Raw genomic sequence first — 25,886 nt, forward strand, 5'->3', positions numbered from 1 at the left:
TGGAAGACTAGCTACATGGCTAAAGACTGAGTAGTCTTTAGGATATCCTAAGCGAAATGTGAAATCCTAAGTGGCGCTGTGGTCTAAACCACTGAGCCTAGGGCTTGCCGATCAGAAGGTCGGCGGTTCGAATCCCCGCGATGGGGTGAGCTCCCGTTGCTCTGTCCCGGCTCCTGCCAACCTAGCAGTTCGAAAGCACGTCAAAGTGCAAGTAGATAAAGAGGTACCACTCCAGTGGGAAGGTAAAACGGCGTTTCCGTGTGCTGCTCTGGTTTCGGCTTAGTCATGCTGGCCACATGACCCGGAAAAATTGTCTGAGGACAAATGCCGGCTCCCTCGGCCAGTAAAGCGAGATGAGCGCCTCAACCCCAAAGTCGTTTGTGATTGGACCTAATAGTCAGGGGTCCCTGACTAAGCTACCAGAATTTTAGAAGACATCTGAAGGCAGCCCTGTTTAGGGAGGCTTTTAATGTTTAATAGATTATTTTATTTCATTTTTCTGCTGGAAGCCGCCCAGAGTGGCTGGGGAAACCCAGCCAGATGGGCGGGGTATAAATAATAAATTATTATTATTATTATTATTATTAACCTTTACCTTTAAGTGAAATGTCAGCTGGAGCTGCTGAAAAGACTCTCAGTGGTTCCAGTGGAGGACTGGTGGCATTAAAACTGCACATCATTAGGTATATGCGCAACGTCCAAGATACAGGAGACCTTTAGCGATACCTGTTCACGTCAGAGAGTAAGAATTGCATTCCTTCAGTTGACAGGAGAACATTTAGAGCTGCCTCAAACAGGAAGTGTGTCCCAACAGTCTTTCTTCCCCAGCTTTATTTTAATCTCCTTTATTTTCAATTTCAATTTCAGGACCTTCTTGGCACCTGGAGCAAGGCGCTGGATCAATATTGATGGCACCACCATGGGCATCACAGTCAGAGGCCTCAAGCACCCTCATCGCTATGTCTTAGATGCTGCACAGACTCATATTTATATGCTGATGAAGAAGGTTTGTTGTGGTTTTGCTTATTAAATCTGGCTGGCTATTCTTCCCAGTTATCCAAGTGGCATCGCCATCACTCCCACCCAAGCCTTTTTGAGAGAAGCAGTATTTGCCCGTTGTACCGAATCTACCCTGGTTAAGTTTGAAGAAAACACATGAAATAATTTTTGTGACAGTCTTGGGACACCTTCTTTTGGGGCTGACTCAGCCCTTATTTTGGCCATGCAAAAATAATCAAAGCTACGCTTTGATGAGGAAGGAACTAATATACTATTTATACAGAAGAAAATCATGTAAAATCTAAAATCATTAGAAGGGGAGGACGGAAGTCAAGGCTTTAAAAAGCCAAAAGGAGAAAATGTGAAAAATAATGAGTTGAATATGAGTAATGTATTGTAAAATTAATAAAATAAAAAAATTCCTTCAGTAGCACCTTAAAGACCAACTAAGTTTTTATTTTGGTATGAGCTTTCGTGTGCATGCACACTTCTTCAGATACAGTGAAATGGAAGTTTCCAGGCACTTATGTAGAGAAGGGGTGGGGAGGGGTGGGGATGGGGAGGGGGGATCACTCAGAAGGGTGGTGGAAATGGGTGATTGACTGACTGATAGCTGTTGATGACCACAAACGACTGCAAATGGTTTTGCATGAAAAAGCAAGGGTTGAGATGGCTGAAGATCGCTTATCATGTATAATGAGATAAGAACCCGATATCTCTGTTCAAACCAGGTCCCTCCATGGTTTTGAGCTTGGTGATAAGTTGCAATTCAGCAACTTCTCTTTCCAGTCTATTTCTGAAATTCTTTTGTAGTAAGACAGCTACTTTGAGATCTTGTATAGAATGTCCTGGGAGATTGAAGTGTTCTCCTACTGGTTTTTCTGTCTTCTGGTTCCTGATGTCAGATTTATGTCCATTTATCCTTTGGCGTAGGGTTTGGCCTGTTTGTCCAATATAGAGAGCTGAAGGGCACTGTTGGCATTTGATGGCATACACAATGTTAGAGGATGAGCAATTAAATAGTCCTGAGATGGTATGTTGGATGTTGTTGGGGCCAGTAATGGTGTTGTCTGGGTGTATGTGGCAGCAAAGTTGGCATCTGGGTTTATTGCAGGCTCTGGTACCAGTGTCCATGTTAAGTCTGGTGGTTGTATTATTGTGGGTGAGGAGTTGTTTAAGATTGGGTGGCTGTCTGTAGGCAATGAAAGGTCTTCCTCCCAGAGCTTGAGAAAGGGAGCGGTCATTGTCCAGGAGAGGCTGTAGATCTCTGATGATGCGTTGTACTGTTTTAGCTTGGGAGCTGTATGTGATGACTAGTGGTGTTCTGTTATTTTCTTTTTTGGGTCTGTCTTGCAGCAGGTTCTCTCTAGGTATCTGTCTGGCTCTGTTGATCTGTTGTTTAACTTCATCAGGTGGATATTTTAGTTCTAAAAAGGTTTGCTGTAGATCTCTTAGGTGAGATTCTCTGTCTGTAGAGTTGGAACAGATGCGGTTGTAACGTAAGGCCTGGCTGTATACGATGGATTGTTTGGTATGTTTGGGATGGTAGCTAGAAGCATGTAGATATGTTTGTCGGTCAGTTGGTTTTCTGTATAAGGTGGTGTCTATACGTCCATCCTGTATTTTTATAGTAGTGTCCAAAAAATGTATTTCTTGCATAGATTGGTTCATTGTTAGGTTGATGGTGGGGTGAAAGTCATTGAATGTCTGGTGGAAGGTTTCCAGGGTCTGTTGTCCATGTGTCCAGATAATAAAAATATCGTCAATGTATCGCAGGTACAGGAGAGGTTTGAGTGGGTAGGAGTTAAGGAAACGTTGTTCTAAATCTGCCATGAAGATGTTGGCATACTGTGGGGCTTATCGGCGTTCTGTATTCCAAACAGAAGTTAATAAAGGAGGAACTCTCTGCACTGGAGAACTCCATCAGGAATCACCCGGCCTGGCAGAAGTTCCACAAGGAAAAACAAACCATTTACCACTCTCAACTGGAGTTACTGAAGAACCAGAAAAATAAAAAACTCTGCAACCTTTCCAACCTACAGGCCACCAATCAAAACAAGATCAACAACATTGTCAATCTTTCACAGCAAACACTCAGCCCAGCTGAGGAATCCGTCCTTTCACGGGGACTATCATTCTGCCCTGCCAAATCCCAACACATGATTCAGTTCTGCGGGGACCTGGAAGCATTTTTCCGCCGTTTACGCCTGAAGGAGTATTTTCATCACACACAAGAACAAGACAAAGTAGAACAAACTACATCCCCACAACACAACACCTCTCAACTTACTGGGGAACAACCATCACCCTCCAAACGCATCAATGAACAGAACATTGACCACCAACTACCACCGAAAAGAAGTTACACAAAAAGGGACTCCACATGGACCCCTCCTGATGGACGCAATACCACACTAGATCTGTACATCGAATGCTTCCGCCACAGAATCCAAACGGATGTGACCAGAAAACACCATCGCTTACAACAAAATCTAAACCATGCTGAAAGGAGAGCCATAGAAAATCTCAGGAACAACCCAGACATTATAATTAAAGAGGCAGACAAGGGTGGAGCTGTCGTCATCATGAACAAAACTGATTACATCCAAGAGGCCCACAGACAACTTTCCAATACTGCCTTTTACATGAAATTGGACTCAGACCCCACACAAGCATATAAAAAAGAACTGAACAAGATTATTAAGGAGCTACCCCTACACATCCAAGAACAGATCCTCACAAACACACCAGCGGAACCTCGGCCAGGAACTTTCTATCTTCTACCCAAAATACACAAACCAGGAAACCCAGGACGCCCCATCATCTCAGGTATTGGCACCATTACAGTGGGTGTTTCCGGCTATATGGACTCTGTTCTGAAACCATATGCTATCAGTGCTCCCAGCTACGTACGTGACACCACAGATTTTCTGAGGAAAATACAATATTTGAACAATCTTCCTAACAATACTATACTAGCCACTATGGATGTGGAATCTCTATATACCAACATCCCACACAATGATGGTTTACAAGCCATAAGGAACACCATTTCAGATAAAACCACAGCGGACTTTGCTACCAAACTCTGCCACTTTGTCCTTACCCACAACCACTTCAAATTTGGTGATGACCTGCTCCTCCAGATCAGCGGCACAGCCATGGGCACCCGCATGGCCCCACAGTATGCCAACATCTTCATGGCAGATTTAGAACAACGTTTCCTTAACTCCTACCCACTCAAACCTCTCCTGTACCTGCGATACATTGACGATATTTTTATTATCTGGACACATGGACAACAGACCCTGGAAACCTTCCACCAGACATTCAATGACTTTCACCCCACCATCAACCTAACAATGAACCAATCTATGCAAGAAATACATTTTTTGGACACTACTATAAAAATACAGGATGGACGTATAGACACCACCTTATACAGAAAACCAACTGACCGACAAACATATCTACATGCTTCTAGCTACCATCCCAAACATACCAAACAATCCATCGTATACAGCCAGGCCTTACGTTACAACCGCATCTGTTCCAACTCTACAGACAGAGAATCTCACCTAAGAGATCTACAGCAAACCTTTTTAGAACTAAAATATCCACCTGATGAAGTTAAACAACAGATCAACAGAGCCAGACAGATACCTAGAGAGAACCTGCTGCAAGACAGACCCAAAAAAGAAAATAACAGAACACCACTAGTCATCACATACAGCTCCCAAGCTAAAACAGTACAACGCATCATCAGAGATCTACAGCCTCTCCTGGACAATGACCGCTCCCTTTCTCAAGCTCTGGGAGGAAGACCTTTCATTGCCTACAGACAGCCACCCAATCTTAAACAACTCCTCACCCACAATAATACAACCACCAGACTTAACATGGACACTGGTACCAGAGCCTGCAATAAACCCAGATGCCAACTTTGCTGCCACATACACCCAGACAACACCATTACTGGCCCCAACAACATCCAACATACCATCTCAGGACTATTTAATTGCTCATCCTCTAACATTGTGTATGCCATCAAATGCCAACAGTGCCCTTCAGCTCTCTATATTGGACAAACAGGCCAAACCCTACGCCAAAGGATAAATGGACATAAATCTGACATCAGGAACCAGAAGACAGAAAAACCAGTAGGAGAACACTTCAATCTCCCAGGACATTCTATACAAGATCTCAAAGTAGCTGTCTTACTACAAAAGAATTTCAGAAATAGACTGGAAAGAGAAGTTGCTGAATTGCAACTTATCACCAAGCTCAAAACCATGGAGGGACCTGGTTTGAACAGAGATATCGGGTTCTTATCTCATTATACATGATAAGCGATCTTCAGCCATCTCAACCCTTGCTTTTTCATGCAAAACCATTTGCAGTCGTTTGTGGTCATCAACAGCTATCAGTCAGTCAATCACCCATTTCCACCACCCTTCTGAGTGATCCCCCCTCCCCATCCCCACCCCTCCCCACCCCTTCTCTACATAAGTGCCTGGAAACTTCCATTTCACTGTATCTGAAGAAGTGTGCATGCACACGAAAGCTCATACCAAAATAAAAACTTAGTTGGTCTTTAAGGTGCTACTGAAGGAATTTTTTTATTTTACTTCGATCCAGACCAACACGGCTACCTACCTGTAACCAGTAAAATTAATAAAATATTATTTGGCAAAAAAAAAAAGAATGCCCAATGTAGACAATGGAAGCATTTCTGAAATTAGAAGACAAAATAGGATAGCTTTGATCTTTTGTATCTAAGGCCACAACAGAGCTGCAGTTCTTAATTTCTCTGGCATTTTCCTATAAAGTGGCCTGGTCTGCATTTAAAGCAAACACATGGTTTGTCTGGCCAAGCTGTGACTTGTTTGAACATCTAAACCCAGTCTAACAGACTAATCATGTGTATCTGAAGAAGTGTGCATGCACACGAAAGCTCATACCTATGACAAACTTAGTTGGTGTCTAAGGTGCTACTGGAAGGATTTTTTTAAATTTTTTGTTTAGACTAATCATGGTTTGTTTTCTAATGAAATCCGTTATGTGAAGCCATGGTTATGGTGTTGGCTTACAAACCATGGCTCATTTTAACTATGCCTTGGCCATCCTACCTCAGATGTTTGCTAAGCTGCAGAGGCACAAGGCTGGAGCAGCTGAAAAACAGGCAAAGCTTCAGGGAAATGAAGCTTGACTTGTTTGCTCATCTACGTAGGAAGCTGCCTTATGCCATTTCAAACCGTTGGCCCATCTAACTCAGCGTGGTCTAAACTAATTGACAGCGCCTCTCTGGGATTTCAGTTGTAAAGCAGATGCTCAGTCACTAAGCTGCAGCTTTTCTCCTGAGCTATGGCCCTTCATCCACCGTCTATGGGATGACTTGTGGTTTGTTGAGCAAGCAATGATTAAAACAAGGCTTAGCGTTATGTGCGAACACACCCTTTTCCATCCCTGGGCACTCTTTTTCAGATGAAGGCATACCTGCCTCTTGTTTGGCTGACCTCGTAACATCACAGTTGTAGTGGTCAAATGAAGAAGGTTACGAAGGTAGCATTTAGTTCAAGAGTCAACTTATTTCTCTAGGGTTCAACTTTCTCATAATACTTCAAAGCTTCTTAGTGTGCTTTCAGAAAATGCAATGCAACCACAGGAAACTTAATTTCAGCTGACACCAAGTGCAGCTTGACACAGGAGATGGATGGAGGAAGCGAAATAGTTTAACCACAACGTTTGTCCTCCCTCCCCCCCCCACTAGCAAGTTTGGTAATGTCATTTGAAATTTGTTGGGGCAGATGGTGGCAAAATGACGTGTCATTACAAGAATAATAGATCCAATAGATTTAAGAAACCAAAAAGCCATCTAGCCCAAACGGCAGCAAGTAGTCTAGTGTCAGGACCACCTTACCTCTTCCAATCTCAGTTAGGTAATCCCACCACACTTAGGGTATGTGCCCTGCAAAGGTGCTTACATAATAGCAGCTCTGGGTGACTTGAGATATATCAGGCCATACCCTTCAAGGATTCATAGCACACAGTATATACCCTTTAATAATACAATTCCCACTTCCTTTCGCTGGCTTTGAATGGCTGAAATGCACACTTGAAGAAGGGAGTGGTGGAGCTCATGTGATGTTTTTTCCTTCCTAGGATGAAAACCTCTCCACCATCTCTTACTAAGGGCTCTGGCCACAGATTTCTAACCACATGGGCATTAATTTAACCAGTGGTTTTCATAACACATACGTAACGTGGAGATCTGTTGTGATCTTGGGCGAGATTATCCACTTCTCTTGCCTGCGCCCCCCCCCCGGCCTCTTTGACTCCCAAACAGCTGTAAGGAGAGGTGATTTTAATTAGGATGCTTGTAAACTATAACTACCGTTTCCCCTTTCCTTCTCCCCAGTAGGATTCGTTTGGTCGCTATTTAAAGTCTCCAATATACAAGGAAATACTGTCCAAGGCAATTGTGCCGCAAGAAGCCGCCGTGAAGAAAAGGCAAGCTGATTGGGGTTTAATTGTGGGTTATTTGCTGTTGCTTTAAACGAGGGTGCAAAGTGCTGGGGCCTGAGCAAAAACTACTGTGATTTAGGCATTTGCATGATTTAAAGTAGGTTTTTCATGGTGGGTGGGTGGGGGGACAAACTTAGAGACAGATAACCCCTCATTTTGGAGTGAGCAGTCTGTGACTCTGCAGATGCTTCACTTCCAGAAAGGAATAGCTATTGCGGAAAAGCCTTTTTGCCCTAACAGCAGTTTCCTCTGGCCACTAGCCTGCGCCACATTCCCCTCTTTCCTTAAAGCATAGCTGGACAGAAACAGCTGTACCTTGCACTGCTGTTGGTTGTCATGGAAACCATCCTATGGTAAGCTTCGTCTGCAGGCTCCTGAAGCTGGTTTATTGAGCAGCAGCAATAAGAAGAGTTAGTAGCAGCAGTAGTAGTGTATTCAATGAGTGGTTTCCCAAGCCACTCGACGGGCGTGTTCTCGAGATCCTCACTAGCGTCCTTGTGTAGAAGGCCTGTAGGTTTATCCTCATGTTATATAAGGGGCTGGCTGGGACTGAGAAACAGGGGGTTCCCCAAAGGCCAGGCAGCCTGCTGACATGCGGGCACAAAAGACAAGACTACTAGCTGGCTTAGCATTCTGCCTTCTGGAATGTGCAACTCTCACACAAACTGCAAAGCTGAGAGCTCACCCTAACATGATGCAGCTTCTCTTTCAAAGACGTGTTTGTCTTTACCTTTAAGGCAGGCATCCCTAAACTCCGGCCCTCCAGATGTTTTGGACTACAATTCCCATCATCCCTGACCACTGGTCCTGTTAGCTAGGGATCATGGGAGTTGTAGGCCAAAACATCGGGAGGGCCGCAGTTTGGGGGTGCCTGCTTTAAGGGATGGTTCCCTCAAACCGCCCTCCTGCTTTTCTGCTTCAGATGGCAGGACAAGACAACTCGTTTCCAGCAAGCTTTTGGAATATTCTGACTACTTATTTATGAAAACTGGTCCCCCCCCACCTCCCTGCCCACTTTTGCTTGCTTGCAGCGGGGCTTTATTGTTCTTTGGTTGCTGTTTCACCGCACGTGTTTTTAGTAAGTCGCTTTCTGAATTGCAAGGTTACGGGAAGTGCGAATTTCAAAAGGCAGCTGCATTTTGGTGTGTTGAGTTCAGAAAGTGTGAATTAGGTAGATTCACCTTTAAATGTGAACTGAATCAAAACTCTCTCTCCCCCGCCCCCACCCCAATCCCTAGTGTAGAATGACATAGGGCTACATCAAGTGAGAAGCAGTAGACACAGAGGATGGCTGAAGCTGCCTTTTGCTTTGAAAACCAACATAGAACAAGACACAGCTCTACTTCAGTGTGTATACACTCAAATGGAAACATGTGTTATATCCCTCTGTTAACAGCAGTTAGAATGGGCAATGTGGCTTCCCATAAATTAACAAAGGGTTCAGAGGACCAGATATCAATCTCATTTCTCTGCTTGATAACATTTGGATCTGCACTAAGAATGTGAGTCTTGGGTTCTGTCTCTTAGCAGGAGAGAGAGTTCAACGTTACCATGTATAAGATTTGTCTAGACAGAGAATTGCCATGGTTTAATCAAAACCAGATTCTAGGGAACCCAGATTAAGCATGTGCTTGAAAACTCTGTGTTTAATCTTTTGAGTGTTTCATATTTTAGGAGTGCTCCGCTTTTTATGTGGCAATTGTGTTTGTTGTGGCAAGGCCAGTGTTTCCTTCATTATGTGCATAAAGGCTGTGTACACATGGTAGCTTAAAGTGGATTTGATGCATCTCATGTTGTCCACTCAACATTGTCCTCATCCAAGCAATTGTCAATGCACGGGTCCTTTTGGATGTGGGGTGGGGATGATCATATCTGGTCTGCTGACATGTACAGGGGCCAGGAACAGGACCCCCACACAAAATGGTCATCGTCTGTAGACTTCCTTTGTGAGTTAGAAGTACCCCCCCCCCCCCAATTCACATAGCAACCTTTTAATCCTGAATTGAGAAGTGAACAAGATATCTCATTCACAGCAGTAGCACATTCTTGCCATATATGGTACAATCCTCCAGAATAATCCCATTGACTTTAGTTGAAATGTTGCCCCCCCAGCCAATGGATGTGGCTCTCTTATTCTGGGACTACACTGTCATTTTGTGTGTGTGTGTGTGTGTGTGTGTGTGTGTGTGTGTGTGTTAGGTGGAACTTAGTCTAGGTCTTTTATATATATATATCAGTAGTTCCCAATTACCAAAGTCTCACAAAGAGAATTTCATATGCCCGTTCCAGAGTGTCTGTAAATGTCAGCTTCTGTCTGCATTTTCCCAAGGTGTAAAGGTAAAAGGTAAAGGGCCCCCTGGATAGTTAAGTCCAGTCATACTTGAACACTGAAGTGTGTGCAGCCTGCAGCTCTCTAAAATACCTGGCTGCCACCAGTGCGATTTTCAAACTCTGCTATGCTGCGCAATGTTGCAAGTAGCACTCGCAAATGTAGTCGTGTTTGCTGTGAAGTGCTTTTGAAAAGGCTTCACACATAACCAGATGGCTGCAGACAGCATTCAACTGCACTTTGGAATAATTTGCAGGTACAGAACGAAGTGGTGGCACAGAGCAGGTGTGTGTAAAGCTGAGGGAGCGATTTGCTACCATCTTTCAGCCATGAATATATCTCTGAAATTACTTGCAGGTTGAAGATCTAGGTAGAGATCTTATTCCTCCCAAATGGAGTTTGGTTGCTAGCATTAATAACAGAAGTGCTTGCTTTTTAAAAAGTTTTGCTTAGAATTTAGGGAGTATGTATCTGTAGAATCAGTAATTATATCTTAGGAAGGGGTTTGCATTGGGGGACATGTCCTGAAAAGTACACACACATACACAGAGAGAACAAGTAGAGGTCACTATCTCAAGCTTGTTGACAGACCTACCTATCAAGGAATTCTAGGATGTTTCTACTATGCTCCCTTGCTGGCTATCCTAGATAATTTTCAAATCACTTGGAATTCTATATAGTACTCTGAACCTTCCCCATCAGAGATCTCTGCTCAAAAATGTGTGTGTTTATTGTTGTTGTTATTTATTCAACTTATATATTTTGCCCTTTATCAGAAGATCCCAGGACAGTGTACAATATTAAAAACACATTACAGAACATCAGTGATAATAACATACAGCCAATAACCAAATAGCCATCTTAATAACAGTCCACCCCCTCACACTTTCACTTGGCCATAGATTATATAATAGCCATACGCCTGGGTAAAGAGAAATGTTTTTGCCTGGTGCCTAAAGACATGTAGTGATGGCGCCAGGCAAGCCTCTCTGGGCAAAGCAGTCTACAATCGGGAGCCACCACAGAAAAGGCCCGTTCTCTTGTTGCCACCCTTTGAACCTCTCTGGGATGGGGGTCACAGAGAACGGCCTCAGATGACAAGCGCAGGTCAGTTCATACAGGGAGAAGCGATCCTTAAGGTGTTGAGATCCTGAGCCGTGTAAGGCTTTATATATGTCCTGGTTGCCACCCCAAAACAGGACAGCAAGGAAGTGATCGTTATTAAGGCATGAGTAAAGCGGCGGCAGGAAATGAGCTAATACAGTCATGAAGATCTCCCAAGGCAAAGGGTTGGTGGGGATGAGCCCAATCTAGAAGCCAGGGGACAGTGTACTTGGTAACAAGAAATGCAAGGCTGCCCAGGAGCTGAGAAGTTGTCCCAACAAGTTTCCCACACCAAGCCATCAAGTTTTAAGGCAGACCTTCCTTCTCCAGAGGCATGGCCTTGTCCTGGGAGAAAGCATCGGACTCACCTCCCTATTTGAATCCTGCTTGGCCACCCCAGGCTACAGCTCAGAGTCCTCCTGAGACTCTTGACAATGCTCTCTCCTGTCTCAACATTAGAACCAGATGAGTTCAGAGGGAGGCTTCCATCTGTTACAGCCTCCTCCTCCCGTTCTTTCTCGCCTCTCTGCTCATCTTCCCCCAGAGTCTGCCATCCTGGGTCTGAGACCAGCGGTGCCGAAGGAGTAATGACGTCATGTTATTTGATGTAGGAAATCTTGCTCTCCCTTTGATGTGCACACAGCAAACACATTTGCCATTGAAAGTGTGGAGTGTCAATGTAGGTGCAGCAAATTTGGTACAGAAAGGGTGGGGCTACCTCTAACCCTGAGACAGGGATGGGGACCCTGTGGCACTCCAGTTGTTGTTGTGGACCCCCAACTCTAATCAGCCCAGGCCAGCATGGCCAACGTTTAGGGCTGATGGGAGTTGGAGTCCAGCAACATCTGGAAAGCCACATGTTCCTCATCCAGCTCTGGGATGAAAGGCAAGAACCTCTCGCCTTACCAGCATTTGCTGTCTCTGTTTCATATAATCTTAGAGTTGGAAGGGGCCCCCAAGGGTCATCCAGTCCAAACCCCTGCAATGCAGGAATCTCAGCTAAAGCATCCATGACAGATGGCCATCCAACCTCTGCTTAAAAACCTCCAAGGAAGGGAGAGTCCACAACCTCCCGAGGGAGACCATTTCACTGTCGAACAGCTCTTCGTGTCAGAAAGGTTTAGTTGGAATCTCCTTTCTTGTAACTTGAAGCCATTGGTTCGAGTCTACCCTCTAGAGCAGTTTGATTCAATCCTGTCTGTGTAGGCAAGTAAATGAGTTTATGGGATGTTATCCCAGGGCAATTTGTTTTGTAAACGGGCGCTGATTAATCCATCGGCGCAGAGCTGGGTTTGATGTGGTTTCTCGACTCTCCTGTGTTTTTCTGCCTCCCCAGACGCCCTCAGATACGTCCGCTTTCCACTGCTGTACACAACCACCCTCCCCTTACCGTTTTCTCCTCCGTTTTCCTTTTAGCTCTAATAATCCATTTGCTCGCCGGCAACTCCGCTCCAGCCCCAGCCCAGTCATCTTGAGGCAACTGGAGGAAGAAGCCAAGGCGAAAGAAGCAGCGGCCAACGTGGACATCACCCAGGTTATGAGCAAGCTGGATCGTAGAAGCCAGCTCAAGCAGGAGCCCCCGCCTGCTAAGTAGGGCTCAGATGTTGGTGAAAAGGCCAAGCGGAGGAGTCGCGAGGGTGTTGGCTGAATGTAGAGCTGCATTTCCTGCCTCCTCCCTGCAGGTGGCAGTGGTGCTTCGTCATTATACAAAACATTTCTCTCTGCTCTCCATCCCTCCTTTCCACACAGCATGCTGTTGCCATGGCGCCCAGAGTAGTGTCACTTCAGAAGCCATCACTGGGTGAACGCAGATGGCAGAAGTTGCCATGTGAGCCTCACAGTGACTTTCCCCATATCAAAAGGGATCGTGTGTGTGTGTGTGTGTGTGTGTGTGTGTGTGTTTTAAACAAGCCAAGGAAACAATGTTTTCGATAAACTGCCTGAAACATCCCTCCCAGTTCTAAATATTCGGAAATCTAGATACCATGGCAACTGGCTTCCCTCTTCTCCTGTTGCCTGCAAATGATGGTGGGAAACAGACGGCAAAAGTGTGCTGTGAGGCACAGGGCAGAGCTTATTCTGGTTTCCGGGCGCTGTTGAGGAATCCTAAATAAGGGTGCATACTCCAGGTTGCTTAACACAGCTCAGGCACCCCTTACCTTGCCATGCAAACAGTTCAGACGGTTAAATATCAACAAAGGGTAGATTATTTCCCCCCCTTCCTTTTCAGGGTATGCTTGGGGATTAGGTATTCTGATCAGTATTTGTGGGTGTTAAGCACGGGACCAAGCAGCCGCTGTTGGCCCATACAAATTAACAAGCAGTACGTATTGTGGTCTTGTGCATGTGAATTTCTGAAGCAATATGAAGCAGCTGTCTGCTCAAATGCATATTCGTTTGAGCGGAATAGGAGTATCAGTTGGCCGGGGTATAACTTGGTCATAGAGAGAGGGGAAGTCCTTTATGGATTCAGAGCTCTAACAGGGAGGGCCATAGCTCAGGGGCTGGAGCATGTTGAAGGCCCCATGTTCAGTCCCTAATGTCTCTAGGTACGGCTGGAGGTGTCCCCTGGAAAGCCACTGTCCGTCAGGGTAGAAAATACTGAGCTAGGTAGATCAATAGTCTGACTCAATATTGGACAACTTCCTATGTTCCTTGGGGTTCTGCAGGAAAGACTCCGTCTTCTATTAAAGGGTATGCTAACAAATGGAGAACATCCATTTCCCTCCACCTAGCTCCAAGCCCCATTTGGCTTTATTTGCTGTGAAATTCCCCAAAGATGGGAACCTAATATCTTAGAGGAGTGCACATGGGGGAAGCATGGGGCTACCATACTGTAAAGGAAGAAGACGGGTGAGTCTCGGAAGGAATCTTCCTAATATTCTTGCGGCAGCACTCTACAGTGGTCTTAGGGCCTGTTCTGGCAAGCGGCCGGCCTGCGTTGACTCCAACAGCCAACCCCCTGGAACACAAGGCAAGCAATTTGTATGGAGGGAGGATTACATGACTGACGAGTGGTAGCCATGTTGACTACCTCTGCATTTGCTGAAAGTTTTAAGAACTTGTATGGTATTCTAGGCAAGAGGCTTTTTCTCTGCATAGGCGCCTGCCTTAGCGTGGAAAGCCAGTTGACAGCCATAGGCATCTATCCCAGCTTGCCATGTAGACTGAAAAGAGCACAGGTCAAAACCATCAGAGTCGTACTGACTGGAAGTGTTGAAATAAATGTAGCCTCTCTTGTTTCCTTCGTGGGCATGGTCAGGAGGACCTAAATGCTTGCCTTCTCCCACCCCCTCAAAAAATAAATAAATCCCTAATCCAAAAACAATGGCAATATCATTTTTCCCTTAAATGTTCAGTGCTTCGTAAGTCTGGATCAAGAAGTGTTCGAAAAATTCTGGAATCTTTTGGGCATCTGAATGGAATCGGGACTCGCTCTTACTCATCTCTTTCCCCATTAAGTTATTTCAGCTGTATGATTTATATCTCTTTATCACCTGCTCCATCTCTGGGCTTGCTTGCAGTTTTTCTGTCCTCTTTGTCACTGCATCTCATCATTTCCTGCAAAATGCCAGCGAAACTTTGGAAATCACTCTGACAGAACATCATAGTCATAGAATCATAGAATCATAGAATCATAGAGTTGGAAGAGACCACAAAGGGCCATCCAGTCCAACCCCCTGCCAAGCAGGAAACACCATCAAAGCATTCCTGACAGATGGCTGTCAAGCCTCTGCTTAAAGACCTCCAAAGAAGGAGACTCCACCACACTCCTTGGCAGCAAATTCCACTCGAAAAGGCTGAGAGAAAATTTACCCCCCCCCCAAAATGCAACATTAAAAGCAGTTTAGGAGTGATAGCTTTTACCAGCTCAAAGAAGTCTAAAGGTAGTTGATGGGTGTTGCTGTAAATTTAAGCATTTATTTCGTAAGCAGAGTCCCACAAAGCACTCAAGTTTGAAAGTGCGACTATGGAGATTAGCTTGTTAAAGGAAACCCCATCCCTTGTCCTGCCTCTTTGTTTATTGAGGCCAACATGGCAATAACAGAATAGCCTGAAGCAAGAAGGTTTCAAACTGTGTTCCGGGCAACCTAATTATTATTATTATTTATTTATACCCCGCCCATCTGACCGGGTCTCCCCTGCCACTCTGGGTGGCTTCCAACCTTGAGGTTCCTTGGGGACTTCTTCAGTGGTAACTTCAGCAGTGGCAGCCAAACTTTCTTAAAACTGCATGCCCGCCATGGTTGACACCCCCCTGCAATGTATAGTGACAGAAGAGTATTGGATGCATTGTAGCAGGCATGTACAACAGGTAGATCGTGATCTACCGGTAGATCACTGGATGTCTGCAGTAGATCACTGGTAGATCATTGGCTCCCCCCAAAGAAGCTGAACAACTGTGGCTACCTGAAAAAAGCTCAACATTTTACCTCCTCCCTGAAAAAACTCAATAACTTTGACTTGAACCCCCCCCCCCCAAAATTGGTCTTTCTCCTTCCTAAAAAAAGTTCAACAACTTTGACCTGAACCCCCCAAAAGGGGGTAGATCACTGCCAGTTTTTAACTCGGTGAGTAGATCGCAGTCTCTTGGGAGTTGGCTACCCCTGCATTGTAGGTTCTATTCTCCGTTTACATGGGATGACTGCTTAAGATACCACAGAGCTGTAAGTCCAAGGACATAGTGGGTGAGATTCAACTAAGTTGTGTGCATGGAATGACGTCCGCTCACTCAATGGGACTTCTCCCCTCTCCTTCCCCTGTGCCACGTAAATCTGTTCTGGAGGGTTGGTTGCATGAGAAGACCTCTTTCTGAGCACAAATAGCCCATTTAGCACGACACCCAGTATGTCCTAAAAGGTACCCTAGAACCCTTTGTAATGAGTAGGAAAGAGTTCATGTTCACCAGTAGAAAGTTTGAAAACTGCTTAAGATACCACAGAGCTGTAAGCCTGTTGTTGGCCTCTAAGCTCGTGCTGTCTTCCATCTTTCTTTCCTTGTGGCAAATATGTCAGTGCATGTATATGATGTCATTGCTTTTCATTTTCTGTTAAATGCCCAAGATGGATTGGGCTTCATGTCTAGTTAAATTAAGAAGTGGTGGGCTTCCAGTGGAATTAAAGAATACTGCTTTATTTTTCTTTCTCACCCAGATTTCTCACATTTCCTTTCTTTGATCTCTTCTGGTCAAATAAAACTAGAAAGCGAAACCATCACTGTGCTTGTCTGTCATGTCTTTTGCCTCTCTTCGTGTTTCTTTCATTTGTTCATACTGTGTTGCCTCTGTCCCATTGGTTTGAATCAGTTTTCCTTTTCTAAAATACTGGTGAATAGTTGATTCTTAATGCTTCAAGAGAGCTTGAACAACCATTGTGTAAGATAATGCCAAATTAGGTAGGCTTCTACTTAATTTGTCAACATTAAGTCTTGCTACATGTCTTAATCCAGGCATCCCCAAACTTCGGCCCTCCAGATGTTCTGGACTACAATTCCCATCATCCCTGACCACTGGTCCTGTTAGCTAGGGATCATGGGAGTTGTAGGCCAAAACATCTGGAGGGCCGCAGTTTGGGGGTGCCTGTCTTAATCTTAAGATAAAGGTAAAGGTAAAGGGACCCCTGACCATTAGGTCCAGTCGTGACCGACTCTGGGGTTGCGCGCTCATCTCGCATTATTGGCCGAGGGAGCCGGCGTATAGCTTCCAGGTCATGTGGCCAGCATGACAAAGCCACTTCTGGCGAACCAGAGCAGCACATGGAAATGCCGTTTACCTTTCCGCTGTAGTGGTTCCTATTTATCTACTTGCATTTTGACATGCTTTCGAACTGCTAGGTTGGCAGGAGCTGGGACCAAGCAACGGGAGTTCACCCCGTCACAGGGATTCGAACCGCCGACCTTCTGATCAGCAAACCCTAGGCTCAGTGGTTTAACCACAGCGCCACCTGGGTCCCTAATTTTAAGATACCATCTTCTAAAACTGCCTTCTACTGGCAGTGTTTGTAGCAATACCAGAGCCTAATAGCCTTCAGAAGCTCCTCATTTACAACCTTATCCTAACTATACATACCCCAATCCTATGCACCTGTACTTAGACGTACTTCTAAGTACCGTAAGTGGGCATAGGAATGCAGCTTTCATAAAGGGAAGCTGATTTCAAGCTGGCCACTATTTGCTCCTCTATCCCACAGCCACATGGCAGGAAAAGGTGGTGGTGGGGAAACAACGCAAAATTATTGGGAGCACAGTTGTGCTACTGCAAAGCATGTAGTGGTTCTAGTCAAAAGAGTGAAGTTACACTTGGATCCATTCCCCAAGGGGGGGGGCAGCCTAAAAGGCACCCCACCTCACGCCTGAAGGACAATTGCTGGCAGCAGTTGCAACGTAAGCACAGTATCTGTGCAAGATCACACCATTCTGTCTCTGCTTGATGGACTATTCCTATGTATTCTCCATTATATTTGGTTTAGGATTTTTTGATCACTTCTCTACAGCAGGCATCCCCAAACTGCGGCCCTCCAGATGTTTTGGCCTACAACTCCCATGATCCCTAGCTAACAGGACCAGTGGTCAGGGATGATGGGAATTGTAGTCCAAAACATCTGGAGGGCCGAAGTTTGGGGATGCCCTGCTCTACAGCATGTCTAATTCAACAAGCAAAGAAATTAGACAGCTACAAAGCAGTCAAGAAAACAACAAACGCAAAAATAACCAAACCAAACCATTTTGAAAAGTGGAGCTCAGTTAGAAACCTTGTTGCACAGATTAAGTCTTAACCTGATACTAAAATGAGATCCAAGAAGGCAATTCTTTGATCTTTTGGTAGAGGGAGTTCCAAAGACGAGATGGCAAGACTCAAAAAGGCAATCTCCCCATCCATAGAAGGTTCTCAGAGAAAGATGTTAATGGTCAGGCAGGCTCATGTAGTCCGAACTGTTGATCAACACGATAATCAGTTAAACTTTGAAGCCTCCCTTTTTTCACTTTAGAAAAATGATGACACAGAACTAAGCCACATTAGAGTATGCACTTATGAGTTAATTATTTAAAATGCAAGGGCATTTTAAACAATGGCTAGTTAAACAAATAGCCATGTTTGAATACTTTATTGTTTTTTAATTATAGGTTGCATCCAACTTAAATCATTGCATGTACAGAACAACTCCCACAAGCACAACCAAACTCTCCGCTCTAGAGGGTGTGGGGGAATGGGACCCAGAGCAGACTTAGGGGGAAAGCAGGGGGACGGGAAATTCCTTTGCACTTGCAGGAGAATTCTGTGCATGCAATTATTTAGTTAGACAGAATTATAGGGTTGGCTCCATCACATTTTTATCGGTCCACAAGCCTTTCGTTACATATGGTACATGGCACAAAATAAATGAAATGTGCAATTTTTATAAAGTTAAACAATCCAGGGCAAATGCCCTATAAAATATCAAGCCACTTTGCTAGAGGTTATTAGAGTGCCGCTGATGAATTCCTGGATCATCAACCTCTGGTACCTGCCATCAAACATCACTTCCTGCCGGCTTGCACTAACATGACTGGCACCATTTCATTTATTGGTATATATATCAAGGCCATGTGTAAATTCATATTCCCCATATTTTCTCCCATCTGTCTTCATGTATTCATTCCACCAGCAACATATCTACACCAGCAGCTTTGGCTTTGCCATTCAACTCTGAATGTACTTCACCTGATCACTGAGAAAAGAGAAAAAAAATGTTTCTGTTATCCTACTTTTGAAAAAAAATAAAAATAAGACTTGGTAAGAGATGGGAAGGGGAAGTTGAAATTCAAACTGGGATTCCTTCTTGCCAGGACCATGTTTTTTAAGTAGAATACCAGAATTTATTACAGTGTGTCAAAGCTTTAATTAAACATCTTTGCTTGAATTGGATAGGTATTATTTTCTCCCCACCCCTTTTAATGCACTAACTTTTTTCCATGTTTAGTTGCAACTTTTATCGATTATTGGGTGCCATCTTTACTTTGTGCATTGCTTTGCACATAACTGCATTGAAAGGCAACTTTGGCAGTATTCAGACCATCACTTTTGTCTATCTTCGTGATGTTCCTTTTCACATTTTATGTGATCATGGTGGAATCTAGTGAAAGTTTTAACACTCATTTCCATGTGAATTGTTTGCAACCCTGTCAACTCGGAGAATCACAGGAGCTTTGGACTGACAAAATCTGGAGCGGCATATTGGCAAACTCTTCTTTCCTGCTATTTGACATTTAGCATGGCATACCAGTATATTGATCAAGAAGCCATCGTTCCATAACACAAGATACTGCAATGTAAAGGGAACATTAGAACTTGGGACAGAACTAAAGCAATAAACCCCATATCTAATTGAAGATATGAAATCTTCAGGGGGATAAACTGCTGGATAGAATGGAGGGTGGGGAACAGCAGTAAGAGGATCAATCAAATTATGTGCATCCTTCCTTCAGGTGAAGCAAGATGGTTGGCTGGATTAGCTAATGTTTCAAAGAAAGAAATAAGGTCGGCTGACTTAGTTCTGTCTGGAGATATGATGGGAAAATAAGACAGTCTCTGTAGCCATTGGGGTCCAAATTGGGGGGGGGGACTTAATGTGACCCAGGGCTGCAACAGTAATAGAGTTTCTTCCCACCATTCACCTCATCATTACATTATCCTTTCACCCTTCATTTATATGCAATTCAGTCTGATGTTGAAGCACCTCTTCTTGTCTAAAGAAAGTTGCAGAATGTAACAGGGATTAATTTTTTAGAGGCATATTCTTACCCAAGTCCTTTCTGAGAACAACTAGCAGCAATGGGGCGGGTCATATTATGTAGTGGTAACCAGTTAAAGGTGAGGTGGGAAACAGATTCTAATCAGGACCAGCTCCATGGTTTTGTGGGCCTTCAGGTAAAGAGGTGGGAGCATGAGAACGGCTGGCGGATACAACATGCCCATGCTTCCTAGGAATTCCATTCTGCTTCCTGTGCCGTAAATGTTCTCCTTTTCTTCCACACAGTTGTGCCAATTCACTGCTCCTGTTCCCCATCTGGCCATTTACAGTGGTACCTCTGACTCTCCGTCCACGTCCAATGCTTTTTCTTCCTCCCGCCGTGCGCCTAGCAATCGTCCTCTCCAGTGCCCTGGATGCATTACTCTACCAAACAGCACTAGTGCCTCCTCTGTTAAGGTAGCCCCAGACAGCAACTCTGTCACGGGCAGGAACTGGGATGGGCCCAGCTCTAACTCCGCCCCTTCCTTCATGGAAAGCACTGAGATCACCATGGATTCTGAGCTGGAGCCCTGCCGCAGCTCCCAGTACCCTATGAGCTCTAAGACCAAGCTGCTGCCCAAGCCCCAGATGTCCTCATCCCTCGGCAGGTTCCTCAAACTGGGATGCTTGAACTCTCCACTGTTTGCAACGTTCTCACCCAAGTGCCCTGGAGTGATTCATGGGAAAGTGCAACCACTCGATGGTCTGAACCCACAACTGCAACAGAGGTCCAAAAAGGTGTCCAAGTGAGTATCCCTCTGAGTTATTCCACCGTGCTTTGCTTTGAGAGCTGCTATAAGGGGAGATAAGGATTGGGGAGAACTCTGATTTTGTATGCATCTTAATGAGAAAATACCTAATTTGCTGTAGTTATCTAAGCAATACAGTGGTACCTTGGTTTGCATATGTTTTGGATTACAAACACGTCAAACTCGGAAGTGCATGTCCCAGTTTGCAACCTTTTTTTGGATTAAATAAAAAATAAAAAATTGGAGACCCCATTGGCGAAAGCGCGCCTTGGGTTACAACCTGTTTTGGTTTACAAACGGACCTCTGGAATGGATTATGGTTGTAAACCAAGGTACCACTGTAGAATCATAGAATCATAGAGTTGGAAGAGACCACAAGGGCCATCCAGTCCAACCCCCTGCCAAGCAGGAAACACCATCAAAGCATTCTTGACATATGGCTGATAAGCCTCTGCTTAAAGACCTCCAAAGAAGGAGACTCCACCACACTCCTTGGTAGCAAATTCCACTGCCAAACAGCTATTACTGTCAGGAAGTTCTTCCTAATGTTTAGGTGGAATCTTCTTTCTTGAAGTTTGAATCCATTGCTCCGTGTCCGCTTCTCTGGAGCAGCAGAAAACAACCTTTCTCCCTCCTCCATATGACATCCTTTTATATATTTGAACATGGCTATCTTATCACCCCTTAACCTTCTCTTCTCCAGGCTAAACATACCCAGCTCCCTAAGCCGTTCCTCATAAGGCATCGTTTCCAGGCCTTTGACCATTTTGGTTGCCCTCTTCTGGACACGTTCCAGCTTGTCAGTATCCTTCTTGAACTGTGGTGCCCAGAACTGGACACAGTACTCCAGGTGAGGTCTGACCAGAGCAGAATACAGTGGTACTATTACTTCCCTAGATCTAGATGCTATACTCCTATTGATGCAGCCCAGAATTGCATTGGCTTTTTTAGCTGCTGCATCACACTGCTGACTCATGTCAAGCCTGTGGTCTACCAAGACTCCTAGGTCCTTTTCACATGTACTGCTCTCAAGCCAGGTGTCTCCCATCCTGTATTTGTGCCTTTCATTTATCCTTGTTAAAATTCATCTTGTTTGCTTTGGCCCAGTTCTCTAATCTGTTAAGGTCATTTTGAAGTGTGATCCTGTCCTCTGGGGTATAGCCACCCCTCCCAATTTGGTGTCATCTGCAAACTTGCTCAGGATGCTCTCAAGCCCATCATCCAAGTCATTGATAAAGATGTTGAATAAGACTGGGCCAAGACAGAACCCTGTGGCACCCCACTAGTCACTACTCTCCAGGATGAGGAGGAGCCATTGATGAGCACCCTTTGGGTCCGGTCAGTAAGCCAGTTACAAATCCACTGAATGGTAGCATTGTCTAGGCCACATTTTACCAGCTTCTTGTACATGAACGGAAATGTCTCTGAACTGTACTAAAATGCATCCATTAGGTGAACATGTGCATAAAAACGCATCTCTTAGTGAAAATAACATGGATAAATACATTACTATGTTAGGGGAAATTGCTTGCAAAAATGTGTATATTAGTCAAATCTGCATGCAAAAATGTGTATACTGTATTAGTAAAATCTGCATGCATTCCCCCCCCCAAATATATTTTATTAAATTTCCACAAATCTCACATAAAATCCCAATGCATAATAATTTTTTCTTTCGTTTTATCGACTTCCCATCCCGTTTTCGTTGCTGTTTTCCCGCACTCCTTTGCTGCACCCTATCTTCCCTCTCTTGTATCATAATCATAGTACAATTATTTCTGTTGCTCATGGTTCAAATCCTGCTCGCGAATTCATCATAACATTTCTTTATAAATAGTCTGAAAAAGACTTCTGTTCTTCAGTAAAGCAGTCATTGTTAAGTTCTCTTATTTTAGCTGTTAACTCTTTCCTGATTCAGCATAGTCCATCACCTTGCTTATCCGTTCTTCTTTGGTGGGAACTTCTTCAACTTTCCATTTCTGTGCATAAAGAATCCTAGCTCTTGTAGTTACATACATAAAAAAAACAACCCTTGACCATCATTTATGGAACTACAAAAACGTTTTTATTGGGGGGAAATTTGCATTAAAATACCAATAGATTTTCATAGGATTTAAAAAAAAAATTTAATCAAATATGGCTGCAAAAAATGTGGAGAACTGAATTTAAGATTGGGAAAATGAGAAACTCAAATTAACAGATTCATCCATGCCTAGATGGACATCCCTCCTTTTGTGTCTCTTGGAAGAAGCCACTTCTGGTTTAGCCATAAGTTCTGAACTGTGAGAGCATTTGCATTTTTTTAAAAGAACTTACACCTTAGGAATGAGTAGCCTAGTAATCCAGTTATTAATAATTTATTGTGATTGGGAGCCACTTGGGAGGTTATACTGTAGAACTGAAAGGTGGGATACACATGTTTTAATAAAAATAAATAAATTCACCCACATCTTAATTCCAAAAACATCAGCCAGCCACATCTGTGAGACGGATGCCTCTAGACTCAGAATGCAAAGCTTTGCCTCCAATCATATACCCTCTGGTTGCCCCAGAAGCAATTTGAGGCAACCATAGTAATGGGGAAATGATAGGCAAATGTGCTGGAAGATCCCCTGTTTTGATGCTATCACAATAGCAAAAGTCCAGGCCAAACACCTTGCTGTTGGACTGTCTGTCTGGCAGATGCCCACACTGTGACGAGTTTTTCCTTTTGCATCCCAGCTTCTTCCAGATAAAAATGGAAATACCCCTGGAGAGCAAGGTCCACCCAATAGATTCGGAGGAGGAGGAAGAGGGCAGCCACTGGGCTTGCAAGGATTCTGCAAATGAAGTTATCTGCCCATGGGAGAATCTGATAGAAGATGGAAAAGCTGGATAAAAAGAAGCCTTTGACGCTATTTGGATATTTTTAAATGGCTAATTTTTTTATCCTGCTCCTGAATTGGCAGGTATAATTACCTATAGATTGAGTGATTTAATAATGCTGTTAAAAGGAGTGCAATGGAATAAAGAATGAGAATGAGAATAATCCACATGGATTGCAAAGCAAGAACCCAGATACATATTTATTTCAAAATTCAGAAATTTAATGTTGGCCTCTTTTTTTTTGGCAGTTCAGTGCCATCACTTCCTGGTGTATCTGAAGAAGTGTGCATGCACACAAAAGCTCATACCTATGACAAACTTAGTTGGTCTCTAAGGTGCTACTGGAAGGGTTTTTTTATTTTGGTTTTGGTTTCTTTTATGTAACTCTTAACTACATCAAGTGTATTTAGGAAACTCTCCTGCTTTGTTAGCCTTTCAGAACTATTGCATTTGCATTTATTATGCCTGTGCCCTGCTCTTTCTTTGTGAGGTCAGATTTACGTATATCTCCTACAGATTTCCTAACCAGGTGCTGATTAGGTTGACATCTGCTTGGCTTCAACAATGCTATAGCATCAGGTACTCTTCAGGCCCGATATCTAAATCTGAGTTAGACTCAAATCTTGGAGCGGAAAATATATGTTTGATACAACATCATTTTCATTTTTCAGATAAATATGACATTTTTTCATTGAACTTTAATTGCTCTTCACAAAATCGTTTACAAACATCTGTGAAGGGAAGATTGATATTTCCTTATCTACTGCAATTGATGTAGCTAAACTGACACATTTTTTTCTTTTTTGTTGTTTCATATCAAATGTTATTTGCTAAATCCACATGACTCTTGGTGATGATGAAGGGTGCCTTCTGATAAACGGCTTGTAGCTTCTGAGTGAAATTAGACTCAGGTTCTGGACAATCCTATGTCTGGGTAATTATAGAGCTGATGAAATATTGGTAGCAGGGTTCTGCCTTTTTATGTTGCTCCAACCTTGCAACATAGTCCATATTTCAGCAAAGCCAAAGATTTGACACTACTAATTGGAAGTCCGTTGCCTGTTATTACTTTTAATCACTCAGAGAACAGAGAACTTTCAACTGCAATATTATTCATCCTCTTTATCTTGTTGCATTCTCAACAGTTTTGTAAGGTAAGTCACTATCGCTCCTATTTTATGCATAAATAACAGCTGAAGGGAATGACTTTGTCCGTAGCCCCACAGAAAGACACAGGGCGTCCCTATCTTTGTCCAGCTGTCCTTATGCTGAACCATTTTGGATCTCATCCGCACCAATTTATCTGCCTGTGATGCCTGCAATAACTTCATGTTTGTGATAATCTTACGGTTGACCAGAGGCCTCATTTCATGCTAACACAGTTAAATCCTAAGACAGGCACCCCCAAACTGCGGCCCTCCAGATGTTTTGGCCTACAACTCCCATGATCCCTAGCTAACAGGACCAGTGGTCGGGGAATATGGGAATTGTAGTCCAAAACATCTGGAGGGCCGAAGTTTGGGGATGCCTGGCCTAAGAACACTTCTGTATACCAGCCATGCATTCAGACTTGTACCTGCATCAATGTAAAACCGCAATATCAGATCAGTTCTTTACTAGGTCCATTTTCAATCTGTACTCTCCACTTCCATATCCCCATAATCTTCTCTACAATTGGGACCAGTCATGAGATCAGAAACACTAAATGCAAAACACCTCTACTAACCAGTTGGGGATCAGACTGTCAAATCTAGTTTGATTTGGTTCAGACAAGTTTAAAACCCATTCCCTCTACCCAAGCAACAGTAGGATTTAGTTCTGTATGGAACAAATAGTTTTCTAACTGAGAGTTATCAGCACCTTGCCGAAATAGTCACAGAATATTTGGGATGTAAAACCAGTATAAACTGTAGTGCAGATACTTCTATATTCTTCTGAAATATGAGCCCCTTATTTGTTACCAACTTTCTCACTGAGGTTATTTTTTGCTTCTGTTTCCCTGTGTTTGGTTCAGCTGAAATTTGTCGATTGACTGCATCACCATCAAGTGTTCCTCTGTGATATAATTTTAGCCTTTTATAAACCAACACTGCTCAGCTTTTTCAGCTGTCTGCCCTCATTACACACTATAACTGCTTTTCTATATGGGTGATTTCCTGATAATTGAGTATATTTCCTTTATCTGTATCAAGTGTTTTTGCTTCTAATGAGTTATAAATAAAACTAATTTGAATGACTCTGCGGTGGGATATTTATGATCAACATGTTGTGTCTCTCTTATGTTTTATCTGTTTTGATTTCACTTATTGTTTATTATTATTTATCAATTCATATATCACATGCCAAAATGCCTTCTAAGTGGTTTACACGTATAAAATCACTACATGCACAACGATAAATCCATTGGAGCATAAAGAAATCCTTAATTAAATGCACCAAATTTGCAGAAGTTGTGGGCTTGTACCTGTATCAATGGAAAACCACAATATCAGATCAGTTCTTTACTAGGTCCATTTTCAATCTGTACTCTCCACTTCCATATCCCCA

The 25,886-nt window shown here is 43.6% G+C and overlaps 1 protein-coding gene across 1 annotated transcript in view; it reads left to right on the forward strand.

The window, feature by feature from the left end:
* RGS9 (regulator of G protein signaling 9) overlaps positions 1–25,544 on the forward strand; it is a 74,804-nt gene extending 49,260 nt beyond the window's left edge. The window contains exons 15-19 of the mRNA XM_060271975.1: positions 868–1,006; positions 7,421–7,509; positions 12,374–12,491; positions 19,972–20,471; positions 23,196–25,544. Coding sequence (XP_060127958.1) covers positions 868–1,006; positions 7,421–7,509; positions 12,374–12,491; positions 19,972–20,471; positions 23,196–23,352 — 1,003 coding nt within the window. The 3' untranslated portion in view covers positions 23,353–25,544. The remainder of the gene's footprint in view (positions 1–867; positions 1,007–7,420; positions 7,510–12,373; positions 12,492–19,971; positions 20,472–23,195) is intronic.
* The last annotated feature ends 342 nt before the right edge of the window (positions 25,545–25,886 follow it).

The sequence above is a fragment of the Zootoca vivipara genome, chromosome 2 (genome assembly GCF_963506605.1).
Source record: "Zootoca vivipara chromosome 2, rZooViv1.1, whole genome shotgun sequence".
In the NCBI taxonomy this organism is placed as follows: domain Eukaryota; kingdom Metazoa; phylum Chordata; class Lepidosauria; order Squamata; family Lacertidae; genus Zootoca; species Zootoca vivipara.